This window comes from Trichomycterus rosablanca, chromosome 1 (assembly GCF_030014385.1).
Source record: "Trichomycterus rosablanca isolate fTriRos1 chromosome 1, fTriRos1.hap1, whole genome shotgun sequence".
In the NCBI taxonomy this organism is placed as follows: domain Eukaryota; kingdom Metazoa; phylum Chordata; class Actinopteri; order Siluriformes; family Trichomycteridae; genus Trichomycterus; species Trichomycterus rosablanca.
In genome coordinates, this window is record NC_085988.1 from 26,803,084 (window position 1) to 26,826,364 (window position 23,281).

General features: G+C 40.1%; 1 protein-coding gene across 3 annotated transcripts; it reads right to left on the reverse strand.

Annotated features, from left to right (window-relative positions):
• Positions 1-790: 790 nt before the first annotated feature.
• Positions 791-22,872, reverse strand: lrrc56 (leucine rich repeat containing 56). 3 transcript variants are annotated; one of them, XM_063001299.1, is made up of 13 exons: positions 22,789-22,872; positions 19,543-19,700; positions 19,380-19,467; positions 18,034-18,094; positions 14,021-14,117; positions 13,467-13,664; positions 9,430-9,622; positions 9,101-9,295; positions 7,989-8,071; positions 5,940-6,085; positions 5,619-5,851; positions 5,266-5,539; positions 791-1,124 (listed from the first exon to the last, which is right to left on the reverse strand). In XM_063001299.1, exons 2-13 carry the CDS (start codon positions 19,678-19,680, stop codon positions 974-976), a joined length of 1,857 nt encoding a protein of 618 aa, XP_062857369.1. In that variant the 5' UTR covers positions 19,681-19,700; positions 22,789-22,872; the 3' UTR covers positions 791-973. The 3 variants fall into 3 exon arrangements, with proteins under 3 accessions (XP_062857369.1, XP_062857361.1, XP_062857352.1); XM_063001291.1 differs by having other exon boundaries at positions 5,940-6,079; positions 9,418-9,622; XM_063001282.1 differs by having other exon boundaries at positions 9,418-9,622.
• Positions 22,873-23,281: the final 409 nt, after the last annotated feature.

Below are 23,281 nucleotides of genomic sequence, written 5' to 3' on the forward strand. Positions count from 1 at the left end.
CCGTCCTCTTTCTCTTTTACCTTCAACTCACCCAAGCATAAGAGCTTAAGTTTATGGGAATGCTTTTCAGAAGCAGTACACAGGACAGACCAAATTTGAATGAGAACTGCTTCGCCCTGGCATAGAGCTTAAATTGTGAAAGACAACTCAAAGCAAATCAATATGAGCTATCAACAAACATTGTGCTTTGGTTTATGGATTTTTAACACAATTGTTTTCATACAAGCTGGGTCTAATAAAATGGCCAGTAAATGTAAATAATCTTTGAACCCTATCTGCTGTAACTGATTCACTCCTATTATAAAGTAGCAGTCACACCTACTGCCATGTCATTACATCAGTGTCAGTGAAAATGTTGTGCTGAACAGAGGCCAAAATCATTTAGTGGTTTGCTTTCCACTGACAAACTGTGTATAGTGTATATAAACCCCAGTCAGTAGTCGTATACATGTTAAAAGTCCTGTTGTGAATACATAAAGGGTTGCCATTCAAAGAGCGCCCCCAAGTGGACATTCATTCTAAACCAAACGTCAAGTTTAGTACCAGCTGTTGGTGAACAAGTTGCATGTTCTCAGGGTCTTATGATGAAACAACCTGTCATACATTACAAACTTGGTAAATATTGGCGGTCACTCTGGGAAAAGCCATCAAATTTTAAGTTTAAAAGTTTATTTAGAGAATTTTTCAGCCGTTAAACATATCGACGGGTCATTTTTAATCCTTAGACAACACAAGCATTAATTAAAACATATTAAAACATATGTAGTGTATAGTGTGTGGATCAAACACCTTCACCATAAATTATCTTTATTTTAAAACTCTTCCTGAGGAATTGCTTCAAGAATGACTTAAATGTCATCATTTTATACAGATACAGCAGTATCTTTTACCTGAACATTATTACATTTAAAATAAAATGACCTTCATATACCACATATACACATAGTCCATAGTGTCTCAGGAGCAAACGTTCTCATTTTAGTTGAGAACTTCCTCTGTCAGGGAGGACAGCTAGTCTCTGTAGAGCAGCTCTCGCTGTACGAGGACGTGTGGGATTCAGTCTCTCAGAAATCGAAGAGCAAATGATTGGCTGGTGCTGGCCGATGGCTAAACTGTTTCCTAAACTGAAATACAAGACAATGTATTAAAATAACACAAATGCATCATACTGACATGCACTGAGCATGTGCTGTAAATTAAACAGTCTATTTAAAATTAAATAAATAAGAACTAATGCAATGAAGGTAGAATAAATGAATAAATACATGTGATAATATTTATTCATGTCATAGTATTTCTTGTTTTTATAATGACTTTACATTGAGTGAAAATGGGGCGCCTGGTGTAGCCCTGAATCTGCAATGTTATAGAGAATGAACCCAGATGCAGGATACTTAAGCAAGGCAGAACAACACTGTGGCTAAAGAGCCACAAAAAGAAAAGACAGAAATAAGAACAAGAACCAATAATCCGCAGCCCAAAGTAAACAAAGGATCAAAAATGTAGGCAAACACATTTAAATTAGCAGAGATCACCACACTCCACGGGATCAAGAAACGTAAAAAAGCAAGACAATCACCCCACAAGGGACATAATCATAACAACCCCCAGCAAACACCAGAAAGCACAGGCAGACTTGTGATTGCCCAACAGGGGAATAATCATCAGAAGCCCCCAGTCATCGCAGGACCACACAAAAAGCACAGAAAAAGAAGATAGGTAAACCACATAAGAACTGGGTTGCTACTAGTTCCAGCTACTCAATCCACCCAAGCGTTTGAAAAAATAAAAAAACAGGTATCTCATTAAAATCACTAGCGGCAGAAAAGAGTAAGCAATACAGCGGACTGCCACTACACTGGACACCACCAGGATGGACATCTCTTGGTAGCAGCATAAGAGGAAGGCCGCCACAACCCCACTGGAAGCAGCTTGAATCTGGGCAAGTTTCCGCTTGATGGCAATATTCAAAAACCTAACTACAAAAAATGCCAGCTGAGTGCCCAGAAACAGATTATGGAGCTCTGATGGGAAAGCAGGTGGGACGATTCGGCACGTCATACAATCGGACATCCAACCTGACCTTCAATCTCAAATAAAATAAACAAGAAATAAAACAAAATAAATTTTACTAACCTTTTAGTAGAGATTTAGCCATTATAGTCCAATGTTTAATTCCCAGTCTAATAGCTTACTGTTGTGTTGAAGAAATATTAGGTCTTCCGTTTTAATTGTTCTTATATTTAATTCTGTACATGCATGTCACATGCATGACTTGTGTTTAGACTGCATGTCTAAAATAGGTCAATTTAAACATTCGTGTTAAACCTACACTGTGGCCAAAATATGTGGACAACCCTGTGAATTACTGAGTTCAGGTGTTTCAGCGCATACCAGTTGCTAATAAGTGTGGCACTTGAATGTCGCAGCAGTAAAATATGCTAGCCCACTACCTCTGAGATTAGAACTGTGGGTCTATCGGCCGGTTGTCAGTGTGCTCTCAGTGCCAGTCCCAAGCCTGGATAAAAATAAGAAGTGTTGTACTGGAAGAGCATCTGGTTTAAAAACTGTGCCAAATCAGGTATGCTAACCAGAATTATCCACTGTGGTGACCCCTAAATGCAGGAGCAGCTGTTATGCTTTTAACTTTGTGAAAAAAGTTTAGGGAAGGTCCTTTTTCAGTCCTTTTTCTATTATTACTGTGCCCTTGTGCACAAAGGAAGGTCTATACAGACTTGGTTTAACAGGTTGGTGCAACCATATTACCTTACAACATCACTGTTTGACCTCACAAATGCTCTTTTAACTGAATGGGCACATACTTCCACACACAAACTCCAGTGTAGTAATGGCAAATGAGGGGGGAAACACCATATTCATCATTTAGCCTTAGAGTATATTATTGTTATTATTGTTGTTATTAAATTTTCATTTTCATTTCATTTTCAGCATTTAGCAGACGCTTTTTTTTATCCAAAGCGACTTACACAATGAGCAATTGAGGGTTAAGGGCCTTGCTCAGGGACCCAACAGTGGCAACTTGGTGGTGGCGGGGCTTGAACCGGCAACCTTCTGTTTACTAGTCCAGTACCTTAACCACTGAGCTATCACTGGCCCTACATAATAAATTAATATTATGTACAGTGTATCACGAAAGTGAGTACACCCCTCACATTTCTGCAGATATTTAAGTATATCTTTTCATGGGACAACACTGACAAAATGACACTTTGACACAATGAAAAGTAGTCTGTGTGCAGCTTATATAACAGTGTAAATTTATTCTTCCCTCAAAATAACTCAATATACAGCCATTAATGTCTAAACCACCGGCAACAAAAGTGAGTACACCCCTTAGTGAAAGTTCCTGAAGTGTCAATATTTTGTGTGGCCACCATTATTTCCCAGAACTGCCTTAACTCTCCTTGGCATGGAGTTTACCAGAGCTTCACAGGTTGCCACTGGAATGCTTTTCCACTCCTCCATGACGACATCACGGAGCTGGCGGATATTCGAGACTTTGCGCTCCTCCACCTTCCGCTTGAGGATGCCCCAAAGATGTTCTATTGGGTTTAGGTCTGGAGACATGCTTGGCCAGTCCATCACCTTTACCCTCAGCCTCTTCAATAAAGCAGTGGTCGTCTTAGAGGTGTGTTTGGGGTCATTATCATGCTGGAACACTGCCCTGCGACCCAGTATCCGGAGGAAGGGGATCATGCTCTGCTTCAGTATTTCACAGTACATATTGGAGTTCATGTGTCCCTCAATGAAATGTAACTCCCCAACACTTGCTGCACCCATGCAGCCCCAGACCATGGCATTCCCACCACCATGCTTGACTGTAGGCATGACACACTTATCTTTGTACTCCTCACCTGATTGCCGCCACACATGCTTGAGACCATCTGAACCAAACAAATTAATCTTGGTCTCATCAGACCATAGGACATGGTTCCAGTAATCCATGTCCTTTGTTGACATGTCTTCAGAAAACTGTTTGCGGGCTTTCTTGTGTAGAGACTTCAGAAGAGGCTTCCTTCTGGGGTGACAGCCATGCAGACCAATTTTATGTAGTGTGCGGCGTATGGTCTGAGCACTGACAGGCTGACCCCCCACCTTTTCAATCTCTGCAGCAATGCTGACAGCACTCCTGCGCCTATCTTTCAAAGACAGCAGTTGGATGTGACGCTGAGCACGTGCACTCAGCTTCTTTGGACGACCAACGCGAGGTCTGTTCTGAGTGGACCCTGCTCTTTTAAAACGCTGGATGATCTTGGCCACTGTGCTGCAGCTCAGTTTCAGGGTGTTGGCAATCTTCTTGTAGCCTTGGCCATCTTCATGTAGCGCAACAATTCATCTTTTAAGATCCTCAGAGAGTTCTTTGCCATGAGGTGCCATGTTGGAACTTTCAGTGACCAGTATGAGAGAGTGTGAGAGCTGTACTACTAAATTGAACACACCTGCTCCCTATGCACACCTGAGACCTAGTAACACTAACAAATCACATGACATTTTGGAGGGAAAATGACAAGCAGTGCTCAATTTGGACATTTAGGGGTGTAGTCTCTTAGGGGTGTACTCACTTTTGTTGCCGGTGGTTTAGACATTAATGGCTGTATATTGAGTTATTTTGAGGGAATAATAAATTTACACTGTTATATAAGCTGCACACAGACTACTTTTCATTGTGTCAAAGTGTCATTTTGTCAGTGTTGTCCCATGAAAAGATATACTTAAATATCTGCAGAAATGTGAGGGGTGTACTTACTTTTGTGATACACTGTATATATTTTTGCATGTTTACCCAATTTTCCTCCTAATCTAGTCGTAACCAATCACCAGATTACATTACGCTTCCTCTCTACTGTGATCTCCACCCGGATTGAGGAGAGCCGTGACACACGCTCCCTCCGACATGTGTGCAGTAGCCAACTGAATGTTTTCACCTGCACGAGGCAAGTTCATATGTGGATCAGCTTTGTGTACGGAGAGCAAGACCCTGATCAACACATTATCCCTCATCTCTGTACAGGCGCTATCAATCAGCCAGCAGAGGTCGCATCTGAGTTGGTTATGAAGTCTCCTTGAACAACAGCCAATCGTTGTTTGTGTAGGCGCCCAGCCTGTCGGATGGCAGAGTTGAGTTTCAAACCGATGAGTTTGAAATGTCTGCTCTGGTGTGCTAGCATGTTTTTGAATTATTTTAATTGTTCTTCTTTCTTCAGCATTTTCTTTTTTTGCACATAAAATAGAACTGCAACATACCTGGGTTCTCTAGGCGATCGGATCACAGGGCTGGAGTCTGGTCGATGAGGCTTATGAAATGTTTGAGGCGGAGCAGGCTGAATATTCATTCTTGATGCTGTTGGATCCGATACAAGGATTTCCTCCACAGGCCCTTGTAGACCAACCACTGAGCTACTGACTCTAAGTCTACGGGCTCGGATCTCTGCTATCCTCCTGCCAGTGGAGGGCACATCAGCTTTGGGTGGTGGAGAAGGAGACATAGTGTGGTCTGATAAAGACAGCCTGGACACATCTGCACAAAAAGACACCAAAGACATGTGGAAACAGTATTCCTTGAGGCAAAACAGAGAAGAAGAAATAAAACAGGCTACCTGGTGAAGGACAGTGTAATAAGGAATCGGGAGACTCTGTATCTCTGCGACATAAAGCGGTTTCTCCATCTCTTTCCTCTTCCTCTTCTCGGTCACTGATAAGGCTTAGACTACAGGCTCCTTCATCACAATCATTACCGCTGTTTTTAGCATCATCATCATCGTTATCATCATCACTGTGCATGATTCTCATCACTTGTGGCTGACGTTCACGCTCAATGGCCAGAAGACGTCTATCAAATAACAAACATCTACAATGAGTACAAAAAAGCTAACACTTTACTTGCTAAAGTGCAAACCATGTATGGAAATGATTAGTACTTGCTGTGTTCTTTCCTCCAGGCTATGAGTTCAGCAAATATATCAGTTCTGTCCTGACTGCTTGACACTTCAATATTGTACGTGTGCTCAGGAACATAGCTGCCCAGCTGAGTACATGGCCGAGAATGAGAGCTGGGACCCTGTGGCTTAGACAAAGATGCCAAAATTTAAAAACAAATTGTGTTGTAACTTTTGTGCTTTTTTTATAAACAGTAAATTCATAAAGTCAGAATCAGAATCAGAATCAGAATACTTTATTGATCCCAGAGGGAAATTGCAGTTCTTACAGTAGCACCCATTTATGTAGAAAGAATAAACACTCTACTAGCTAAAAACTAAGAAAAGAAAATTTTGCAAATAGAATTTAAAAAGTTATTTACACATAATTAAATAATTAAATGCTTGCATTATTATTATTGCACATATGAATACAAATATTGCACTGAATATTGCACAGAATATTGCACAGGTGAACCATAGTGTCACATATTAAGGGAGGAATTATAGAGTTTGATGGCCACAGGTAGAAAAGACTTCCTGTGGCGCTCTGTGGTGCATTTTGGGAGAATGAGTCTTGCACTGAATGTGCTCCTTTGACTCATCACTGTGGCATAAAGTGGGTGGGAGCCATTGTTCATAATAACCTGCAGCTTAGACAGCGTCCTCCTCTCCGATACTGCTGTCAGAGAGTCCAGCTCCACACCCACAACATCACCGGCCTTGCGGATCAATCTGTTGAGTCTGTTGGCATCTGCCACCCTCAGCCTGCTTCCCCAGCATGCAACAGCATAGAGGATAGCACTCGCTACCACAGACTCATAGAAGATCTTGAGCATAGTCCGGCAGATGTTGAAGGACCTCAGGCGCCTCAAAAAATAGAGCCGGCTTTGACCCTTCCTGTAGAGGGCATCAGTGTTCTTAGTCCAGTCCAGTTTATTGTCAATGTGCACTCCCAGCTATTTGTAATCCTCCACAATGTCCACACTGACCCCTCTGATGGACATAGGGGTCACCGGTGCCTTGTCCCTCCTCAGGTCCACCACCAGTTCCTTTGTCTTTGTCACATTGAGCTGCAGGTGGTTCAGCTCGCATTATGCGACAAAGTCCTTCACCGTTGCACTGTACTCATCCTCATCACCCCTTCTGATACATCCAACTATTGCAGAGTCATCAGAAAACTTCTGTAGATGACAGTTCTCTGTGCAGTAGCTGAAGTCCGTGGTGTAGAGGGTAAAGAGGAAGGGAGAGAGGACCGTTCCCTGCGGAGCTCCAGTGTTGCTGATCACTCTATCCGACACACAGTGCTGCAGGCGTACATACTGTGGTCTGCCAGTTAGGTAGTCAACTAGGTAGTCAACTAGGTAGTTGAAGTCTTGTGTTTTTTTCTGTGTTGGGGATTTATTTTTTAATTGTTATAATTGGCATTGTTACCCATTAATCACATTCATTCATTTTCTTATCCGCACACAGTAACACCCTGGACGGGGCGCCAGTCCATCGCAGGGCAGACACACACATACACACACATATTCACTTATAGGGCAATTCAGTGTCTCCAATTAGCCTAGCTGCATGTTTTTGGACTGTGACACGGGGAGAACATGCAAACTATGAACAGAAAGGAACCGGACCGCCCCACCTGGGGATCGAACCCAGGACCTTCTTGCTGTAAGGCGACAATGCTAAGCCACCGTGCCGCCTAATCTACACAGTTTTTCAAAAATTAATTCAAAATCAAAAACTGAAATCTATTATTCAGTTTTCCGACTGGTCAGTTTAACACATTCTTCATGGAAGAAATTATATTCACACATTTTGCACATGGATCAGTATTACATATGTAGTCACGCACTGATCTCTATTATTCCCAGTCTCTGTGCAGACGCCATTGACCAGAGAGCAGAGGCCACGATTGCAGTTGTCCGTCCAACAGCTTCTCCAATCATGCAGAGGGCCTTTGACCAATGCTCTTCTCATCAGTTTTTGATTTTTAAATAAATGTTCATGGGTGATTAAGTGTAAACTGTTGGTTTTACAAGGACAACACACCTGTGACACTCCTGTATTATTCTTCTGTCGCCTAGCTCGAATAACTTGCAGAGGATTGCCACAGAAGAGAACCTTCCCAACACCTAACAATAAATTAAACAAAAGTTCTGCTTATGGACAAGAAATAAAAAATAAAAAGAATGAAAATTACTTAAAACTTACCATTTACACTAGAATACAAGTTTGTGCAGCAACCTCTACACTGTTGCTTATGAGTGTGAAATTTCCAGCTTTTAAAATTTAAATAAGGAAATGTGGTAACCAAATTATTAACAATATAACGTATATTAAAGACAAACAAGTACTATAACATTTAGGTCATGGGTTCAAACCTCAGCAGCCACTGTTCAGCAGCTCTTTAACAATCCTTTTACCCTCAGTTGATTGGATTGGAATGAACTGTCAAAACTGTAAGGTTTTCTTTGGATAATCAATTTATTTATTATGATTTTAACGTTATTATGAACGTCATGTTTTACACACTTTGGTAACATTCATGACAAGACAGGTAGTTACTGGCTACACAAGATTCATGAGTTCAAGTTTTAATGTCAAACACAGTCATGGACAATTTAGTGTCTTTAATTCACCTCACTTGCATGTCTTTGGACTGTGGAAGGAAACCGGAGCTCCCAGAGGAAACCCATGCAGACATGGGGAGAACATGCAAACTCCACACAAAAAGGACTCTGACCTTCTTGCTGTGAGGCGAGTAACCCTTCTTCGGATAGTAACATCTGTCTATTAGACATGGTCATTTGTGTCTGTTAGGTGCCCAGCCAGGCCAGTGGCACCATCTAGATTCAAACTCAAAGTTGGCTGTGGTAGTATACATTAGACTGCTGTGCCACCCAAACACTAAATGTGTCATATGTTAAACTGCATTACTTACTCCCATTGATGAGTGATTGACAGTTGCATATCAGCATTAGACATATTTTTGGAGGTAGTGAACCCCAGAGTACCCAACGAAAACAAGCCAAACTCCTGACAGACTGCGATCTGAGATGAGATTTAAACCCAATGCTTCAGCCACAATACATGCTGCACTGTGTTTCTGTGCTTTTTAATTCTTAATGATAGTAATGTGTAAAAGTACATAACCTTCTCACCATGTGTAAGATCGCTGGTCTGGTGGTCCAGAGTGTCTGCATCGGAACCAGATGAGCTGGGTCTAGAGCTAGCTCCAGACGAGGAAGGCCTGGCTGTGCTAGGACGACTAGAGAAACTACCAAAACAAATGCTGGTGCTTGGGCGCTGGGCAGAACCAGGTCGGGCCAAGTCACATGCACTTGTGCATCTCTGCTCTGTTTAGACAAAACACAAATTTTTAGAGTCTATTAATAGCATTTTTCTATCAAAGAATTAGTTGATTCTAGTGATTCTAAAAGCAAATAGAAAATTAATGTAAAAGGAATTATTGATTCACTTTTTGAGTCACCTAGGAGTTCTACACAGTCATCGACAGTGTCTGTAATGGGAGCAATGTCTGTAATGGACTCCTTAAGCAAAGCCCAGTCCTCCATCCTAGTGCTGGAGCAGTGATGCTCCTCCTCTTCTGCTGGAGCATCATCCAGAAACTGCAACTGTGGAATTAACTTCCTCACAGCAGACCTGTAGTTGTACTCTGGCACCTGTCAATCAGACATGTAATGGAAAAAGGTGGGTAAGACATAGTCTCATCTGGCTCTATCTTTTTCCCCAACCAGATAAATTCTAAAAACCAATGTAGGTAATTTTGTCCTAAAGTTTAAAAAGTTTTAGTTTTTAGAATAGGAAACTATGTTAGATCACTGATGTTGGAGTCAATTTCTGTGTCCAAATGGTAGAGCTTTAATGAAACAGTAATGATTAAATTGGCTACATTTCAGTACCTAATATGTCTAAATAGTGCACTTGTGTAGTCACAATTGTATAGTCACACACAATGTAGCAGATGTTTCAAAGTAATTGTCAGCTAAAATTTGCATTGGAGTTAAAAGAATACATAAGCAATAAAAACCAATAAAACACCTTTACAAGAACTAAAGCAAATAGTAAGCCTATTTTCAAAACATTCATTTTGAGGATTCAGGCTATATATTCGTATTTTGCTTGTCTGATGGATAAAACCTATACACAACAAGCATATAATACGAGTGGCAAGAGCAAGTCCTACTATTTGGTAGAGGCAGAGGAATACATGGAGCACATAGTATTCCTCTTTATGTGGTAATCTGCTGCTGGCCGGCAAGGGTGTCAGGAGTTAACAGAGTGCATAGGGAAATGATACCACCATATCTCCATTACGTTAGAATGCAGTGGGGGAAAACAAACCAAAAAAACAAGCATGTTATTAATCTACTGCAGCATAAAGCATTTGGAACTACCACAGGCAACAATACATTTGACACAAAAACACAGAATACAGTCTGTTCACTTATAATAAATGATGTCTAAGGGCAGTAACTGGGATTTTTTTGTTTTAAAAGAAACATGGACGGACAGTTGTAGAGCCCCATCAAGTTCATTATGTTAAAAAAAACTAAATTAAGTAGTTAACAGGGGCGGCTCGTTCCTTAGGGCGATGCACCACCAAAGGGCGAAAGGGAAGAAATTTTTCTATCACAGCTGTGACTGTTCTAGAGTCTGTCTTGTCTCTGAATATCGTAGTCCAATCAGCATCGAGTTGTGTTCCGTACAGTACCGCCCCTTTTGGGGCGATTTCAGTCTAACTGAAAATCGCCCCGGATTGCTCTCATAGACTCTCATGTTAAGGCTCTTTTTTTTCGAACTGCAGGCACTGCAATACAATCTGAATGGCTTCCGGGAGGGCTCGCACTTACGTGCTTGCGTCACACGTAACCTGGTGTCACAATCCCGTCAAAATGACTACCATTACCTCAGTTCAGAGCAACTCCATCGTGTCATTAAGGGAAATGCCATTCAGTTGTCAGGATAAATTAGCAACTTAAGAATTAGGGCCACCCAGACCAAATTTAAACATCAAGCAAGTATCTACAAAAATCATATAAGTTACAAGTAAATTACAAGTAAGTAATATAATTTTTAAATTGTGAATTGTGATTGCACTTTTTGTATCTCCCCAATTATTTAATTGTACTTCTTTATTCATTGCACATCAAATCTTTATTCTGGATCTGCTGCACCTAAAATAAAATGCTATCTGATGAAGACTGAATTAAATTGTTAGTGTGAAGGCTTTACTTAATTTTATGATTAATGGTAAAGCTGATCTCTCTCCATGTTCAAAGTTATTTGTGAGGGCAAACTGACAGATGACTTAAGATGTTAATTATTTAAGCTTTAATTTACCCATTGAACAGGTCACCCGGCCATCATCGCAACAATTGCCCCCCCTGAGAGATTTGGCAGGAGCTGCTACTGGTAGTTAATCTGTATTATTTACCCCTTTAAAGACAATTTTTCTAAGAGAACAGAGGTAAGATATTCTGTCAGATCTAAGGAGGCAAGTCAGCTATACACACTGTACACCGTGCCAGTCAATCCCAAGAATCCCAAGGTTGGAGGAAACCCAAAGAAAACCCATGGGGACATGGCAAAAACATACCAAACTCCTTAGACAATGACTAGAGGCAAAGTTTAAACCAAGGTCCCCAGGACCCTGGTGCACCCACATTATCTACTGCGCCACCCTGTCACTACAAAGCACCACCAGGTAAAGTGTGAGTAAGGTGGATTGACTATAATTGAAAGTCTAATGCAGGAGTCTAGCAGCACTTATCATTTAGAGGCTGACACATCAAAGCACTTTCCCAGTTAGACTGAATTAATGTGTGGTCATCACAAGCATCAAAGCAAACGCATGACCCAATTCAAACACCAAACAGAATTGGAAAGTGATCAGAAGTGACACAGCATGAGATACATCCTTAGAAAAATATGTTTGCCCTAGTTAAATAATTCCTGACTGTGTGTCAAAATAAAGTGATCCAGAAAACCAGTGCAAAAAATGTCATTCTTTTTTGGCCAATGTGTCCTCAAGTGGTGTAGTTATGAAAATCATTTTTGTAACTAGTGAGTCCAATCTAAGGTTTATAGGGCACATGAAGATCTTATGCCAAATGCATACATTTACTCACTCACATGTAGGGGCAACATGGAGTAGCCATTCCAGCTTCTGGACCAGCTTCTTTATTAGGACCGAAGTTCTCAGAGCCTAGGTTGCTGTCCAAGACCCACTTTAACAGTTGTGTCCCCATGCCACCCTTTTAGAAGATTACTCTTTATAATGAATTTTACTAGATTTTCAATCACCACCACTCAGAGGTAAACACGGTATACTGGACATAAACAACATATTGTTCAGGGCAAGCCAGAGTTATATATGTTTCATTTTGTGTATTATTTCTAAACTTCATAAAATAAAATCCATCCAAACATACAAAGGTAGACAGAAACATTACAAAATCTAATTATTCCTAACTGTATTCACTCGACACGTATCTGGTGTTTGAACCTCTTTCCATGTCTTTCAGATCTTGCCTGTGTTTCACATTTCTATTAAATTTTAGCAAATGGATGCAGCCTGACATGCCAAGATCAAACATTAGACAGGGGCTAAATGCATTTTGATGACACGCACACCCATTATGAATCCTAGTCCATGAGATGACGCTCTTACCCCGAGTGTGATGTATGCCATCATGGCACACATTTATCAGCACTAAGCATGACTCTCTCACTTGGAAAACATTCTAATCAATAAGGGTGCAGTAATAGTGCAAAGCTGATACTCTGATGATGTTCTCTAAGCATTCCATAGCAAGTGTAATTTTTTGAGAAATGTACTAGCAGTAATACACTATGGCCATAAGTATTTGGACACCTGACCATGAGCTTATTGGACATCCTATTTCAAAAACAATTGGTATTAAAATAGAGGGACCTCTGTCTGATCTTTTAAGCTATAACAGTGATTTCTCGAGAAGGCTTCTCACAGAAATTTGAAGTATGTCTGTGGGAATTTGTGCCTATTTAGTTAAAAGAGCATTTGTATGACTGGGCACTTATGTTGGTCAAAAAAGCCACAGGTGATGTTTTAGTTCACACCATGGCACAGCTCTCTAACATGTTAGCCCACCACTGCAAAGAGTTTCAGAGATGCTACTGGCTAGACACTCAACAGACACAATAAGCTGTTTCTGAGGAATGTCAGAACTGGTGAGAACACTAAATCTTTGCACAATTAACCTACAATTCAAGTTTTTCCTCTTTATTAAAACAAAACCTGAATTAATAACACTCTTTCCTAAATTAAACCGGAATTAACTGTGATTGTGAAGTCTAATATTCAAATATAATATGCCATTGCTGGGCCTTTAAACAAGCCCTTGAACCCTGAGCAGCTTACTCTATTGTAAGTCGGTTTGAATAAAAGTGTACTAAATATCTAGCATGTAATATACAGCATTTTACATGTGATCAGAAGCCTCTGTTACTAATGCCTTGCAGTACCTGTGATGCTCCTGAATGGAGGCATGTGCGTACAGGGTTTCCATCTAGGGTCAGGCTTCTAAGCTGCCCACACAGACCCAGGTACTGGACTTGGACCAGGTCATCCACATCATTCCCCTCGAGGTCCAGCACCTTCAGTTGCTCCAGCATGCTTATCTGGCTCAGGTCTGACACTTTGTTGTAGGCCACATACAACTCCTGGGAATATAGCACACACAACTGTGGTAGACATACAGACCAACTATTTAAAATTATCCTAATGACAGGGCAATACAATACTAAATCAAAGTTAAGCTACAGTGCTCCGTGAATAGGAATCTATTAGAGTTCCTATAGACTGAGATAGCAGGTCGGAATTGGCTAAGGCAATAAAACATTGATACAAGTGCAGCTAATCTATTAAGAATCTAAAACAAGGGTTATTTAAAGTTATCATCAATGTGGAAGATTAAACATCACCCTGCTGCTATGTATCAGATCTGTATACTACGCTAATATCAAATACAAGAACAAAGCAACAGCTGTACGACAGCACACGTGAACACAGGTATTACCTTTAGTGAGGAGAAAGATGGGATTCCGTCCAAGTCAGTCAGGCCACATCGAACCAGCGAGAGCACTTGGAGGTGGGACAGAGTGGTTCCAAGATCCCTGAGGAAACACTATGAACAATAAGTCACCACTCCCCTCTACATCATGCAATCTGCCCTCATGCTCTTCCCTCATTCACACACTTGAACCACAGGAAATGCTATAATGTCTTTTAAATAAGCTCCAAGCTGTCCAGAATTCCTGTTTGTCCCTTCTCCACCCTTCCGTTACATATCTAGGCATATCATTAATAATTATTTAGATTTACCTTCAGGCATTCAGCACATGCCTTTATCAAAACTGTTTTATAATGTGACCAATATGATGCATGCAATCAGATAAGGTTGGTGGTGGGGCTTGAGCCAGTCAAACTTTTAATTCTATTAATTCTATTTTATTCTATGTAAGCATTTTTCCCTTTTACTTTCAATCTAGTCATATCCAATTACCCATTTGTATCTCATCTACTGCCAGTCCACTACAGCTAATGCTTATGTCTATTTCTCTTTCTTGGCCAGCAGTGTGGTTAATTCAGGCTAACAGCTACAGTTTTATCTTCTATCCACTTTGATTATTTAGATTTCTTTTGTTTTAGCTATTTTCAGCTATTTTTCAACTGGCCACTTACTGATTTACTCTTTGGCCACAGTATTGTTCTACCTTAGTTAGGCACTCTGCAGTTGGGTTCATTTCTAAACTGCATGTGTGGGGCTTCTGTGTTCTGCCCCATTACAACAGCTGGCGACTTCTCTGTGCTTATACAAATACCCATTACACTAATCAACAATGAAAAAGTTTAATAAGCTTTGTTTCAAAAGTGTGAAATGTCACCAAGAGCCAGGTATAAGCAACTTTGCAAACAATTGTCTGTTATACATAAGGAATTCGTCAGAATGGCCAGATCTAATCCAAGATACACCAAATACAGTCTTCTATAAATAAAATGCTGCTGGAACACACAAGTCACTGATACACATTAAGACCTGATATATTACTTAAATAATTAGAATGTAAAAACTCCAACTGACAGAACCCAGGACATTTCATATAGCAACATGGTTTCTGAGATCCTGGGTATGATTTTTGCTGCTAGTAAACAGCTGTGATTAGTTTTGCATTTCCTTCCTGTGTCTAACCATTGTCCTCCCACCTCCCAAAAACATGCAAAATGTCTGCAAACTGGCTGCATTAATTTTGCCCACAAGAATGAATAAGTTAGTTTGATTGTGTGTTGCCTTGCAGTGGACTGCCTTGTACCCAGTTTCTGAGTGGCAGTGAACCCATCGGGTCCAAATTAAAGACAGATCTCAACACCTGACTCTGTGTCTCTTCCTCTTACACATACATGTTGTTCTCATGAATGCATGGGCATGTTTTCTCCATTTGTATAATTGTCTAGTGAACCTGTTCTTTAGATGGGTCAACTTAACAAAGCCATCCTTTGAGAGACAGGGTTGGTCTTTAAATATGCAACACCAAAAAATTCAGGAAGTAGGATTTACTGTCTTCTGAAATGATGTACTATGATACACAACAAGGTTGTTCCTTAGGGAACTGGAGGTCTCACATCTGTAACATATAATGGTTCCGAGACACCTGTAGAGAAAAGAGGCATCATTCCTCACTGTTCAAATAACTAACCACATTGTCAGTTCATAACACACATTTGTGGGGCAGCTGTAGCCTAATGGTTAAGGTACTGAACTAGTAATTGGAAAGGCACTGGTTCAAGCCCACCATTGCTAGATTGCCACTGTTGGGCCCTTGAGCAAGGCTCTTAGACTGTATACTGTTACAGTACGGTAAGTCGCTTTGGATAAAAGCGTCTCCTAAATTTAGACTTCTCTAACTACTCAGAAGAGGAATAACAAGAATTTCCAAGTAAAAAAGTCTGTTTCAGCGTAGGATCTAGAAATATGTACAAATGCACATACTATATGCTATTAAGGTAAAGTTAATTAAACTTATTTACTTTGTCATTATGGGTGATTTCAGTGTAGACTGATAGGGGAAATGGCAATTATATCCATTCAAAATAAAATCTGTAACACAAAGTTTGCAAAAACCAAGAAGATGAATGTTTTTGTAAATAAGACACAACACAGTGAAGTGTGCAAAAAGTCATGGGGTCAGAATACTTTCTTAATCTACAGTAAGTATTTAAACAAGTATAATTTTTCTGGTAATTCTACCTAAGTAGTCCCTCAAAAATGTTGGACGAAAATCCATCTTTGCAGCACTTATCAGGCCTTTATGGCAGAGTGGCAAGATGGAGGCCACTGTTGAGTGCAAAGCATATGACAACAGGGTGGCACGCTATCTAAATGGGTAGCACTGTCGGCTCACAGCAAGAAGGTCCTGAGTTCGATCCCCAGGTGGGGCGGTCCGGGTCCTTTCTGTGTGGAGTTTGCATGTACTCCCCGTGTCTATGTGGGTTTCCTCCGGGTGCTCCGGTTTCCTCCCACAGTCCAAAGACATGCAAGTGAGGTGAAATGGAGACACTAAATTGTCCAGGACTGTGTTCAATATAACCTTGTGAACTGATGAATCTTGTGTAATGAGTAACTACCGTTCCTGTCATGAATGTAACCAAAGAGTCAAACATGACGTTAGATTCTTAATAAACAATCAAACAAACATATGACAGAATGTAAAGCACTCTGGCAACCCCACAAAATTGAATAAGTTCATCTGGACCAAACTATGTGTCCAGATGAACTAATTCAACTTTGTGGGATTGTGTACCTGGATTATTGAGCATGAATCAAGAGACTCTGGAAACTCCTGGAAAGGTCAATAGGAAATCCCAAACTGTCACCTCATAATAAGAGAAAACTCGTCCAAGATATCCAAGAACTAACTAACCAACAAACAGTTCTGCTACTAATCAAAAGCTGCTGGAACACACCATAGGTTCTCAAAGGCTGCCATGGAGGAAAAAAGCCTCGAATCTTTGAATCCTTAAGTTTAAACTTGACAAAAAAGGTCAGAGCATGGGCTTCATTCTTTTTTTAATGTTATAATCATTCAGTAACCAAAAATATATAATATCAGTAATAATTCAGTTTCAGGAATCACTGAAATCCCAAGCCTGCCATGACATATGTCCATATCAAGTGTGTGTATACGTTTGACGTGTATAATGGATGATGGGTTGAGGCTGCAATTTTGCAAAAAACTGTATGAGCTAAAAGTACAACAGTGTAAGAACACCCCTCCAATGCACAATTTCAGAAGACATATGTCATCAACATCCAGAATCAGAACCCCAGACAAAATCTCTGGGCTCAAACTTTGAAGTTGACTGATACAAAATGAAAACATTTCAAGCATTGTGTTCTCCGGGCCAACAGAATATTACAAACTTACCATTTCTCATGGTATGAAAAAAGCACCATTAATGCTGCTGGGTACATATACACATTTTTTATGTCATTTAAAAAGCCACCACTAATGCTTTCACCTGCTAAGCATGAGTAAGTGAGCTGCAAGCCATGTCCAAAAGGTACTTTGCATTTAAAAACAAGGCTTGACAGTCTTTCTCTTTAAATATTAAGTAAATTAAATAGGCTGGCACAGTGATGTACCAGGTGATTTACTGTATGTGCTGCAAATGAACATGAGTCCAGGTTCAATCCTTGTCTCTGGTCAATATACTTGAGGAGTTTTGCATGTTTTTATGCCGTTTGTATGAATTTCCGAGATCCTTGGTTTCCTCTCACCACACACAAACGTGTGGAGGGTGGATTGGCTACATTAAATTGATGTGAGAAAGTGAATGTAAGAGATGTCCTGTGATAGAATGATGCCCTTTTTTGTGTAATATATACAAACTTACAGACTTAGATTTCTGTAACATGATGTTTCATCTATAAATCTATACAAAAATGTAGCACTACAGTAAAAAGAAACATGAAATGTTTTGCATACACTAAAAATAGAAACTCTTGTGGAAAGTGAAAGAATTAACCCTTACCGCACAGATAAGATCAAACTGTTATTCATTTTCAGCTGCACAAGATTGGGCAAGTACACACCTGCAAGATGAAAAGAAAATAAACACACATACGCTTGTGATGCAAATCTGTTGATTTGTATTCCCTTAAACCTTCCCAAATTTAGAACTCATCATTGGAACTAAAAGTTCCTCAAAAACTAAATGATATACTTTTAACCTCATAATGTTTGCTAAGCATTTATTATGCAACAATGCGTATACCAGGCCCTTTAAGATCACTTAACAACAAGGACCTCATGGACGGCTGCACGCCAAGCACAGGCAGGGTCGACTGGAATATGGCAGAAGAAATTTGGATAGGCCTGCAGAGTTCTGGGACACAGTTCTACAAAGTGGTGAATCAAACGTGAAACTGTTTGGCCAAGTGGATCAGCAGTTTGTCAGGCGTCAGAAGCTTGTGGACCAATCTTACCAAAAATGCAGTTATCAAAATTGCTTATTAGAAGTTATCAATTTGTTGTACATATTAATAAGTATTCTTTTTTTGTCTGAGACGTCTTCTTATTTTCATTCAATTCTATACACACTACCATAATACCTTTCACTGTGTGTGTGTGTGGGGGGGGGGTAAATACATTGATTTGCAACTGTAATGTATTTATTATAATTGATTTTATACAGCTGTTAGCAACTGGTGTGGCTAAACCACCTGATCTCTTTGCCAAATAATAAATATCAAAATACAGTGGTACCTTCTAACTCAAGTCCCCTAAACTCAAAATCTTTGAAACTTAATGCCTTCCGTCAAGACATTTGTATCCTCAAACTCAATGTTTCCCTTAAACTCAACGTGTTCAGTTTGTTTTTTGAAAAAATTATTAATTTAATTTCAAATTAACAATAAACAGTCGCTTCAGCGCTGTTCAGCGCTTGGTTTGAGCGGTGCGGTGATACGTCATCAAAGTGTGAATATGAGACGAATCTGCATTTGTGTGGAATAACTGTCAAATCCACTCTGAAAGTGTCCACATGTATCTGTGTTTAGCTGGATTTTCTTCCTGTTTCACTTTTAAACTTGTGTTACAGCTTGAGGTTCTGAGAAATTGTAAGAATCTGCTTTTTTCAGTGTTTTTATGATATAATTGTGTTATTTTCAGTGTATAAGTATCAAAAACAACCCCATTATTTTACATAAGCCTAAAATATACGCCTAGCATTAACAGGTTTCCCATACATTCTTATGGGAAAAAATACCCTGAAACTCAATGCCTTTTAAGCTCAATGCCACTCCCAGAACCAACTGACACTGAGTTTCAAGGTACCATTGTAATAAAAAGTTTCTCATATTTTTTAATTAATCTTACCAAAATTGCCCAAAGTATTCAGCCGCGTGTCAACACACATCTCCAGACTTGTGACTTGCTGTAAATCATCCGATCCAGACAAATCTCTCTGCAAGGCATTCACAGTCAGATTCATTTCATCTTAAGTCATTCTGTGAGGATGCATTTGGTTGAATGATTTTACCAGATTTTGTGGAGAAATGTAAGGTTCAAACAGTAGGTCATCGTTTTTGCTTGTGGCAGGACTTGGGTTTATCTGTCCAGATCCCTCAAACTCTGTCACAAATGATAGAGCTGTGCCAGGCCTCTTCATTGAATTCATCTTCTCATTCCACCAGCTACCTAAACAAAGTGTCCACATAATCATCCAGGTTTGGTGTTCCAAAGAAATACAATTTGTCATGTATACCAATATATACGTATATATTGGTATACATGACAAATTGTATACTTATTTTGACTCACCCTGTATATATACAGTGTATCACGAAAGTGAGTACACCCCTCACATTTCTGCAAATATTTCATTATATCTTTTCATGGAACAACACTATAGACATGAAACTTGGATATAACTTAGAGTAGTCAGTGTACATCTTGTATAGCAGTGTAGATTTACTGTCTTCTGAAAATAACTCAACACACAGCCATTAATGTCTAAATAGCTGGCAACATAAGTGAGTACACCCCACAGTGAACATGTCCAAATTGTGCCCAAATGTGTCGTTGTCCCTCCCTGGTGTCATGTGTCAAGGTCCCAGGTGTAAATGGGGAGCAGGGCTGTTAAATTTGGTGTTTTGGGTACAATTCTCTCATACTGGCCACTGGATATTCAACATGGCACCTCATGGCAAAGAACTCTCTGAGGATGTGAGAAATAGAATTGTTGCTCTCCACAAAGATGGCCTGGGCTATAAGAAGATTGCTAACACCCTGAAACTGAGCTACAGCATGGTGGCCAAGGTCATACAGCGGTTTTCCAGGACAGGTTCCACTCGGAACAGGCTTCGCCAGGGTCGACCAAAGAAGTTGAGTCCACGTGTTCGGCGTCATATCCAGAGGTTGGCTTTAAAAAATAGACACATGAGTGCTGCCAGCATTGCTGCAGAGGTTGAAGACGTGGGAGGTCAGCCTGTCAGTGCTCAGACCATACACCGCACACTGCATCAACTCGGTCTGCATGGTCGTCATCCCAGAAGGAAGCTGACGCACAAGAAAGCCCGCAAACAGTTTGCTGAAGACAAGCAGTCCAACAACATGGATTACTGGAATGCCCTGTGGTCTGACGAGACCAAGATAAACTTGTTTGGCTCAGATGGTGTCCAGCATGTGTGGCGGCGCCCTGGTGAGAAGTACCAAGACAACTGTATCTTGCCTACAGTCAAGTATGGTGGTGGTAGCATCATGGTCTTGGGCTGCATGAGTGTTGCTGGCACTGGGGAGCTGCAGTTCATTGAGGGAAACATGAATTCCAACATGTACTGTGACATTCTGAAACAGAGCATGATCCCCTCCCTTCGAAAACTGGGCCTCAGGGCAGTTTTCCAACAGGATAACGACCCCAAACACAACCTCCAAGATGACAACTGCCTTGCTGAGGAAGCTGAAGGTAAAGGTGATGGACTAAACCCAATTGAGCACCTGTGGTGCATCCTCAAGTGGAAGGTGGAGGAGTTCAAGGTGTCTAACATCCACCAGCTCCGTGATGTCATCATGGAGGAGTGGAAGAGGATTCCAGTAGCAACCTGTGCAGCTCTGGTGAATTCCATGCCCAGGAGGGTTAAGGCAGTGCTGGATAATAATGGTGGTCACACAAAATATTGACACTTTAGGCACAATTTGGACATGTTCACTGTGGGGTGTACTCACTTATGTTGCCAGCCATTTAGACATTAATGGCTGTGTGTTGAGTTATTTTCAGAAGACAGTAAATCTACACTGCTATACAAGTTGTACACTGACTACTCTAAGTTATATCCAAGTTTCATGTCTACAGTGTTGTCCCATGAAAAGATATAATGAAATATTTGCAGAAATGTGAGGGGTGTACTCACTTTTGTGATACACTGTATATATATATATATATATATATATATATATATATATATATATATATATATATATATATATATATACAGGGTGAGTCAAAATTATGTTAACACCAATGTGTGTGTGTGTGTGTGTGTGTAAATGTGTGCCCGGCCTTTAAATGGTACTGTAACTCGCTGGTTTTTGTGTGTTGAACATGATGGCAAACAGGTTGAGACAGTCCTGTAAATCATCTTACACATCTGAAGTATGTTTTGTGAATAAATGGTTTCTGCCATTAAAGTGTTAACATAATTTTGACTCACCCTGTATATACCAATCAGACATAACATTATGACCACCTCCTTGTTTCTACACTCACTGACCATTTTATCAGCTCCACTTACCATATAGAAGCACTTTATAGTTCTACAATTACTGACTGTAGTCCATTTATTTATCTACATACCTTTTTAGCCTGCTTTCACTCTGTTCTTCAATGGTCAGGACCCCCACAGGACCACTACAGAGCAGGTATTATTTAGGTGCTGGATGATTCTCAGCACTGCAGTGACACTGACATGGTGGTGGTGTGTTAGTGTGTGTTGTGCTGATATGAGTGGATCAGACACAGCAGCGCTGCTGGAGTTTTTAAATACCACTCACTGTCTACTCTATTAGACACTCCTACCTAGTTGGTCCACCCTGTAGATGTAAAGTCAGAGACAATCGCTCATCTATTGCTGCTGTTTGAGTTGGTCATCTTCTAGACCTTTATCAGTGGTCACAGGACGCTGCCCATGGGACGCTGTTGGCTGGATGTTTTTGGTTGGTGGACTATTCTCAGTCCAGCAGTGACAGTGAGGTGTTTAAAAACTCCAGCAGCATTGCTGTGTCTTATCCACTCATACCAGCACAACACACACTAACACACCACCACCATGTCAGTGTCACTGCAGTGCTGAGAATGATCCACCACCCAAATAATACCTGCTCTGTAGTGGTCCTGTGAGAGTCCTGACCATTAAAGAACAGGGTGAAAGCAGGCTAAAAAAGTATGTAGAGAAACAGATGGACTACAGTCAGTAATTGTAGAACTACAAAGTGCTTCTATATGGTAAGTGGAGCTGATAAAATGGACAGTGAGTGTAGAAACAAAGAGGTGGTCATAATGTTATGCCTCATCGGTATATATATATATATATATATATATATATATATATATATATATATATATATATATATATAAATGACATAATACACTTATCTGAAGTTGGGCTCCACTATAAACCCGCACTATATTCGAAATGGATTCAAATATTTTTATCCTAGAAGGCTGTACCGATGCGTTTTCACACTTAAAACTTTAAAATGTATTTAAACATAATAAACACGTTCTTACCTCGCAAGCTTCAGGCAAAAAATAAATAAATAAAAAATAAGTTATTTTAACATTAGCAGCTTTTCCCCAGAGCTTAAGTCTCTTACTAGACCGCTATGGAGCTACGTTTGCTTGACAACGGTAACACTTCCTGGTTACAGTGAGGCGGATTAGAGGGGATTCTGGGAATTGTAGTACATAGCGCGGTTAATGTCCCTTACTTAACCAAGTCAAGTCAAGTCAACTTTATTTATATAGCGCTTTTTACAATAGACATTGTCTCAAAGCAACTTTACAAAATCCAGGACCAACAGATACCAGAACCACTCTCTTGTCTTTAATTTGAAATGCCAGTGTGAATATACTTTACCCCCACCAGTTAATTAATTACTGACTAAACGAATTTAATATTAAGTCATATTAACTGCCAAATTAAGTAAAAATAAACATTTATTAAAAATACTGGTTAAAAGTGGTTCAATACTTGTTTCTCAATAGAGATTATGTGCAAAAA

Excerpts from the sequence above, each read along its gene's own strand:
- lrrc56 (XM_063001282.1), bottom strand. The coding sequence starts at position 19,680 with ATGAATTCAATGAAGAGGCCTGGCACAGCTCTATCATTTGTGACAGAG. Across the intron at positions 18,095-19,379 it reads GAATACTTTGGGCAATTTTG|GTGTGTACTTGCCCAATCTT; the intron begins GTAAGATTAATT and ends TTCATCTTGCAG. Across the intron at positions 9,296-9,417 it reads ACTCCTAGGTGACTCAAAAA|AGCAGAGATGCACAAGTGCA; the intron begins GTGAATCAATAA and ends TTGTCTAAACAG.